General features: G+C 43.0%; 1 protein-coding gene across 1 annotated transcript in view; it reads left to right on the plus strand.

Moving 5' to 3' along the window:
- The first annotated feature begins 7,161 nt into the window (after positions 1–7,161).
- LOC140342814 (C1GALT1-specific chaperone 1-like) overlaps positions 7,162–8,359 on the plus strand; it is a 4,370-nt gene continuing 3,172 nt past the window's right edge. Inside the window, exon 1 of the mRNA XM_072429166.1 lies at positions 7,162–7,783. Coding sequence (XP_072285267.1) covers positions 7,768–7,783 — 16 coding nt within the window. The 5' untranslated portion in view covers positions 7,162–7,767. The remainder of the gene's footprint in view (positions 7,784–8,359) is intronic.

Raw genomic sequence — 8,359 nt, forward strand, 5'->3', positions numbered from 1 at the left:
ACCTGCCGTTTCCACCATGAATGCTCAGGGTATGGAGGGAACCAAGGACTGGCGAGGTGTTCCAAGCATGGAACGGGCAAAGGAGGCGACGGTAGTGGAAAAGGGGAGGACTCCGGTGATAATCGCAAGGATGCGCCCTTTCCTCGGTAGGTATCCCGATAGAGCGGCGGCACAGATACTGGAGGTCGGTTTCTCTGAGGGGTTTCGCATCCCTTGCAACTTGGCAGTGATCCCGGCTGAACCCAAGAATTTGAGATCGGCATTGAACTACCCGGCGGTGGTTTCCGAAAAATTGGCTAAAGAGGTGAGTTTGGGTAGGATGAGCGGGCCTTTTCGGGAACCTCCGCTGGAAGGTTTGGTGATTTCTCTGTTGGGCCTGCTGCCCAAAAAAGAGCCGGGTAAGTTCAGGATGATACACCATTTATCGTTCCCGCCGGGGGGATCGGTGAATGATGGGATTGATCCTGAATTATGCTCAGTGGCCTACATGTCTCTGGATGCGGCGATCAAGTGGGTGCGGCGCTATGGAAAGGGGGCGTTGATGGCCAAGGCGGACATAGAGGCTGCCTTTCGCTTGCTGCCGGTGCATCCGGCGGACGCTCGTTTTTTGGGTTGTAAGTGGCAGGGGGAGTATTTTGTGGACAGATGCTTGCCCATGGGATGTTCTCCTGCTCATTGTTTCAGATGTTTAGCTCATTTTTGGAGTGGGTTGGAGTGTAGTGCAGGCCATTAATAGTCTGTCTGTTTTGTCAGCACCAGTGGTGCGGCTGTTGCGGCGTCTGGTGCTAAAATGTCTGCAGCATAACATTTATTTGTTTGCGCGTCACATTCCAGGGGTGCGCAATGTCATAGCTGATGCCTTGTCCCGTTTTCAGTGGGACAGGTTTCGCATATTGGCGCCGGAAGCAGATCTGCACGGGGAACGCTGTCCGGAGGTGTTGTGGAAGCTTGCGCTGGATTGATTGATAATATGATTCGGAGGTCGGTGAGTGAGCAGACGTGGGGGGCTTATGCTGCAGTTTGGTTAGAGTGGGAACAGTTATGCGAACAGTTGGGGGGTTGGAGGACAGGGGCGGAGCCAGTTCATTTGCTGTTGTTTTGGTTGGCTCAGGATTTTACAAAAGGGGTGTCTGTGGCGTCCATTAATAAGAAAATTATTGTAAATTAAAAGGGGGGCAGGATTTTACAAAAACGTTCGTGGTAAGGCAGGCGGTTAAAGGTTACAGGAAGGGGAGGCAGACGGCTGATCTTAGAAGTTCAGTATCATTGGAGCTGTTGTGGGGTTTGTTGCCGGTGTTGGGGAGAGTGTGCACAGGTGGTAATGAGAGATTGCTGTTTAGGGCGGCTTTTGTCTTGGCCTTCTTTGGGGCTATGAGAATTGAGGAGTTAGTCAGTCCTGCCAGGCACAAGGCTGGGGGGGTGCTGTTCCAGGATGTGACATGGGCACCGGGGGAGGTAAGTTTACTTATACGGCAATCTAAAACTGATCAAGCGGGTAAAGGTTTTAAGGTGCCGCTATTCAAAATGGAAGGATCCCTGGTCTGCCCGGTCTCGGTATCTGGGGGATTTTCTCAGGGGCAGGCCGCACGTGGAAGGTCCGCTGTTAATTCATGAGGATGGGGCCTGCTTGTCCCGTTTTCAGTTTATAGCAGTTTTCAGAAAATGCTTGGGGTTCATGGGGTTAGACCCTGGGGTCTACTCGTCTCATTCCTTTCGGATTGGGGCGGCCACAGAGGCCGCTAGATGGGGATTGGGGGAAAGGATAATCCGGCGGATTGGGCGCTGGGAATCGAGGAGTTTTCAATTGTATGTGCGGCCTCACATGTTGTGAGGATGAAGGGGGGGTAGGGGGCCCCTAATTTAGGGATGTATTGGTGGCTGTTTCATGTTTGTTTTGTGTTCTAGGTGCACGTCCGTGCTTGTTTTGGATATTGGGACATTCCTTTATCTGGTGGGGCGCCAAGAGGGCGGAAGTTCGGCCGGACGGACAGCAGTTGGGGTTCCCCAGAGAAGTGGCTACGGTGCGTTGGCTGGGAATTCCCGGGATGTTGTGGAGTAGAGTTGTGCCGGATTTCAGGAGATTTGCGTCGTGGGACCGCCCGCCGGATGTGGTAGGTATACATGCCGGGGGTAGTGATTTAGGCCGCAGGTCCATGCGGGAGTTAATCAGGGATGTGAAGCTGGATTATCTGAGGTTACAGGTGGAGTTCCCGGGGCTGGTGATTGTTTGGTCGGATATGGTGGCTAGAGCTGCATGGCGGGGAGCGCGCTCAGTGGACAGGGTGAATAAGGCAAGGATTAAAATTAATAAGGAGGTGGGCAGGTTTGTTGTCAGGAATGGAGGGGTGGTGGTTCGCCATAGAGAATTGGAGGAGGACACCAGCAAGTTCTTGCGGCAGGATGGAGTGCATTTAAATGCAGTGGCCATTGATATGTGGTTCCTGGGATTGCAGGATGGCATACAGAGAGCTCTTCGGGTGTGGAGGGGCGCTCAGGCATGAGGTATCCCGCCTGAAGCGCTGTGGCGGTTGGGGTTTAGGAGGGTAAGAGTCCTGTTGGTAATTGGGAAGGGCAACCCATTGGTAGGGTGCCCATTTAAATGGTATTATGGTGGGGCCCCTGAGGCGGCGCCGGGTGGCTAGGGGCCAGTGTATGGTTAAAACAATTTTTGGTGGAACGGACTTTACCTTTTTTCCTAGACCTGCAGCTTGGTGGAGTAAACCGGAGTTGGTTGTTGATTATAGTGCAATTGGGCACAGTGAAAATGGGGTTGTGTTATAGTTTGATTGGTTGGAAAAGGTTTTTATATTAATGAAAAATGTAAAGTATATATAAAGAGTATACTAATGTTATATGTCCTTATATATGTTAATTTATGTTAATGGAGATAATATTTATATGGTATTTAAATACGGTTGTAATTAATGGTTATTTATGGTTATTTATTGTTATTTAAGTTGTTTTGTTAACCTCCTGTGCATTTCACTGATGTCTGGATTTCTGTACCAAAAGCGGTACACTGTTTTTCATGATTTTTTTTTTTTAAATTGTAGACCTGTAACTTTAATACAATAATATATATATATATATATATATATATATATTATATAAAGATTTCTTTGTATTGGACTCAATACAGCTTTTTTGTATTAAGCTCAATACAAAGTTATTTGAATTTCCCGCCCCGCCTCCCGCACTGACGCATGCAGCGACGTCACCGGGAAACCCCGGGGATCGTCACTGCACTCGCCGGGAGAAGAAGCAAGAGAGAAGACGTGTCCGGAGGAGCTGCGGGGACCGGGTGAGTATATTCTTACAGTTGTAATCAATGTTGTACAATGTATGACAATCGGATTGCAATATAACTTTTGTTTAACCACCTGAGAAAAGTTCGTGTTTAACACTTTTTGCAAGTGTTTTTACCCCGAACCAAGGTCGGGTTTAATGGCGGGGTAGTTAATAAACGGCTGCTTGCCACCCAATTTAAACCCAAGGAAGGTGTCAGTGCGTTTTTGGGGAGAAGAGTATTGGCTGGTAGGCAATAGTGGAAAAAAGTGCGGGAAAAGGTAAATAGTAAGTGGGGTGTGGGAAATCTTTTTGGTATTGGGGAAAACTTTGCTGGAGTTTTTTTTTTTTCTAGGGGGGTGGGGGTGGGGTATCCAAACTACCCTTAGTCATGAACAACACTAGGTTGGGCTGGATTGCTAGTTAAGGGAACTAACAGGGAGTTAGTGGCCAAGTGGCCAGGCTTTCTTTTTGCTGTTTGTTTTATTTTGCCTGTTTTGTGTGTAAATAGTGAAGTAAAATAAACCCTTGGTGCACTTAAAACCCGCTGGCCGTTTCCTGCTTTGAATCACCCCTGTTGCTACGGGCGATCTCACAATGTCCAATGCACAACACTGCTTGTCACAGCTGTCATCACACTATCTTACAGACTCCACTACAAATCACTCCCCAATAAACTTCTCCCCCGGCTCAGTCACTTTGCATAAACACACCCCTTATCATTCACATACACAGCCACAACTCTTAAAGCGTACCTATACTCAGAATTTTCACCTTACATAAAAGGGTAGAGAACCGTGTTATGTAGGGTAAAAAAACTTTTTTTTTTTTTTTTTTAAAAAGGGTGCAGCACCGCCTCGAGAAATAATGGGAGCCCAAAGCCTCTTGGGATAGCATCCCGGGAGGCTCTTGGGCGCTCCTTTTTACACATGCCCGAGGACGAAGAACCCGGAGGAGAAGATGAAGATGGCGGCCCCCGGATCGCCAGCTCCGGGGCGGTTGCCAGGACGACCCGGGACCAGATGCTGGACACCTCTGAAGTGATCGGTCTGTCCTGTAAGTGCCCTGTAAGTGTGTTTTTTTTTTTTTTTTTTTTTGTGTTTAGAGTATAGTTCATCTTTAAGCCGTGTCCTGCACTTTGCTTCATCCCTGTAAGGGCAGACGAATCTCTCCTCCCTCACAGCGCAGATTTTCTACACACACTACTGGCAATAGATCAGGACGGAAGGGCCCCATGTCATTTCTGGACGCCATACTCCACTCACTCCTTTTGCCATACAGGCAGCATTTCTTTTGCTGCATTTATTCTGCGATAGCACCATCATCTGGCACCTTTGCTCTTACTCGGTCCTAAGTAAGATAGTTTACAAGTATGCATTTGACTACCATTTGACCTATATGTTTTATATCTCAGCTTAAGATGCTTTAATTCTTTACTTACCATTTATACCCTTAATAGTTTACAAGCTTGCTGCTTTTATTCATTGCCCTGATCCCAACAAACGTTCTTTTATGAACACACACCCAACCGTGAGTAACTCCAACCCTAATCTAGTGTATTTATTATTTTTTCATATTATAAACATAAACATGTGATTTATATACCATGACTCTATTACAACATTGATTACAAGCACAAGGCTTTTATTTATTATTATCACCATATTATTCTATTAAAAATGCCTGGTGCACCTCACTTGAGTAAATAATCAAATTCCACCACAAAATAAATATGAAAATTATGTATTATCACCGCAGTATATTACACAATATACCCTGTTGATGTTAAAAACACAATTTTAAACTTCAAGTTTCCCAATTATGCAATAATACCTGATTACAATGCAATATACATTTTTTTTGGAGCAAATAACCCAACCTCATCATATTACAAGTATGTGAATTGTTTGACTATCACCCTGTTGGAAAGAGTAACTGAATCAAGTATCATTAATATATGATGTGTAAAATGTATAATTGAATCATGCATTATTTACATGTGAATTATGTACAATGTATTATTGACCACTATATTACCATATACATATATACCTTGATTGTCATGTTGATTCTAGAGAGAGGGTAAAGGGAAAAAAATCATTATCCTTATGTTGATTTTGGAATATTTATCTGCATAAATATGGATGTTATATCTCCTAAATATGGATGTTATATCCCCTAAATATGGATGTTATATCCCCTATCAATGCATATAGATATTCAATAAAAGAAGGTTCATGCACAAATGATAGCTAGTCACTCTATTATAATTAAGAAAACAAGGTGAAACATAAAATACACAGCAATATTGTTTGATAAACAGATATAGGGACTTCAATCAATAATATATACAGCACATGGAAATAAGGCTATTAGTAGTAAACCCCCTATGGTAATCTATCAATGGTTAGTACAATACAGCAAGACAATAATAACATAAACATATAATAGATAATATTAGAATGCATTCAGGAATGTCTTATAGCTACCAGTAAAGATGTAGATGGGTACCCCAGGAGCCTGATTCCCTAAGAACTCCCTGTTATTATCCCAGTTCCCCTTTTATATAGTTAAGTCCCATTAGGTAACATTGGGGACTCTTGAATTGGTTAGTGGGTGTGTTCTGTACGATGTCCATCAGTTGACACACACCCCGCTAGATTGGGATTGGTTAATGTAATTTGATGGACCTCCCAACTAAATTTGTATGTGAATCTCTAGCTGGAATCCAATTTTAGGGGTCCATAAAGGTCCAGCTGGGTCATCACCCCAGCCCATCTGTTCAATTATGCATCCATCTTCTGCTGACTCAGGCTTGATGGATTTATTGCCCCTTGAAGGCCCTACTGGTGATCTGTTTATTATGGAGAATAGGTCTTGTTTCCTGGCATCTGTTTTATCGTCTGTTTATTGTTTCTTGGCAAACCAAACCCTGTATTGGTATTTATTACCTTTTGTTACTTCTGTGACGTCCTGGAATTGGAGACCCCCCTTGGAAACCCTAGGTGGACTGACAAATAGAAACAGATCACCCCACACATGTATATATATATATGTATATATAATGTATATCTATATCTATCCACATATATCTATAAACAATCTTGAGGTGCAACACTTATATCCCACACTTTTGACTATAAATTGTTTACACCTTTACCTAACCTTATCAACACCATTATACAATTTTAATTGTGTTAATTCCTCTATTGGATAACTGATTTATTCACTCCTTGTATCTTTATATATTGTTTCTACATACAGTCACTTTCTGTGATCTAGAAGTCCCCTAAGGAAGCCACTTGTGGTGAAACGCTTCTGGACGCCAGACTAATATTTCTCTAGTGAATGTAAAGTGTTCACAACTAGGGATCATTGTTGTTTAGAACGTCAGTCCTAAAACACCCTCACAGCTGAGGAGACAGGACTTTATGTGAAGGACTAATACAAACCCTATTTTGCTTGTCTCATGGACATGTATCAATGTATGTAATACGAATGTTAATATAACTTACTCAGAATAGAGTCAACCTATTTGACTTAAAAACCTCCAGCTTTTCTTGTTTTCTTCTCTCCAGTATTACTACATTGGGGTAGGCATAAAACTTTATATTTTTTGAACAACACTTAAGGATTGGTAGTCTCTAACCCAACCCTCCCTCCCACCAAGCAAAATGATTGTTTTTGAGGTTATGACCTGACTGGGGGCTTGGTGTTTGTATGAGCACTTTGTCCACAATAGCCCTGTAAAAGGTAAATTTACTGTCATCCACGCTCTTTGAAAGAAACCACCTGCTTTCCATTATAGAAAAACAATGCAGAATGAGTCCGCCAATTTTTGTGATACCAGTGGCTTTTGTTTCTTCTCCCCTGGTTTGTGCAGTCCCCACTCCCCAAGAGTGCTTGAAGTGATCAAAACATGTGATTACCATCTTTGATTTGTTTATATATGACTAATGTAAGGAACACTTTTGAGGAAGCTGACTAGTTCTGTGAAACACTGAGTTGTACATTTCTAGTCTTTGCTATTGGTGAAGAGAAATACTTGATTATGCATTATTAATACCATCAAGCGTTACAATACTAGATACAGTATTTTTGATTAACAACGCTTTTATTTTTATGTATATGTGTTTTTTAAAATATATTCAATAAATACTTTTATTTTAATATTTTTGTTGCCTTAAAAATTCTGTTTTCAAGTCTTATTCGAATATTAAACAAGAAAAGCCAGCATAATTGGCATACACACATTTTCTCCTTCACAATCCGATAAAAGCTATTAAAGAGGCGACATGAAAAGTAATGTTGACTTTCACAACATAACAAACTCAGAGGCATTCTTCCAGAATCAATCATGGCCGCCAAGGCAACACATTGACACGTCAGACCTGTACCCGTGCCAACATGTGATCTGCGCATGAAGACGGAAGTAATAGATCCAGTAGACGGGTGAGCTGAAGGCTGTTCTAGGTTCAGTGGATGAGAGGACTGGAGGGTGAGTAGCAGCTACTGACATGTCACCATGGATTTCCGTTCCTTCTTCTCTTCGGGGACGTTTTGTATTCCATGACTGGATACTACATTGTACGTTACTGACAGACAGTGATAATCCTACACAGTCTTGTTCGATCCTGATAATAATGATAATAGTGTTGTTCATGACTAAGGGTAATAATGATTTACAATTACAAATGGTCTGACCAGAGGCCATGGCGACCAAACGTTTAGTAGTCATGCTGCAATTCTTGGAGAATACAAATCGCTCCTCCAGAGAGGATGGAGCATCTCCTATAATGCAGCTCAATACAGTGTCCCCACTCACCTCAAATTTGGGATCATGGAAATTCACTCATAACCAGTTGTTGGGTATTAAACCGTTTTCTTCAATTATAACTTACTGCCAAGAATCAAAAGTCTGACACAGCCTATATCTCTGTGCTTCTCACCTCTGCTCTCTTTCTTACACACCCTGTTACCCATCTGCTCCCTTCTGTTATTTCTCCCTTTTCCGTGTTCTTGTTCTCTCTCCTCTCCCTCTCTTCTCTCCTCTCCCTCTCCTCTCTCTCTCTCT

This window comes from Pyxicephalus adspersus, chromosome W (genome assembly GCF_032062135.1).
Source record: "Pyxicephalus adspersus chromosome W, UCB_Pads_2.0, whole genome shotgun sequence".
NCBI lineage: Eukaryota > Metazoa > Chordata > Amphibia > Anura > Pyxicephalidae > Pyxicephalus > Pyxicephalus adspersus.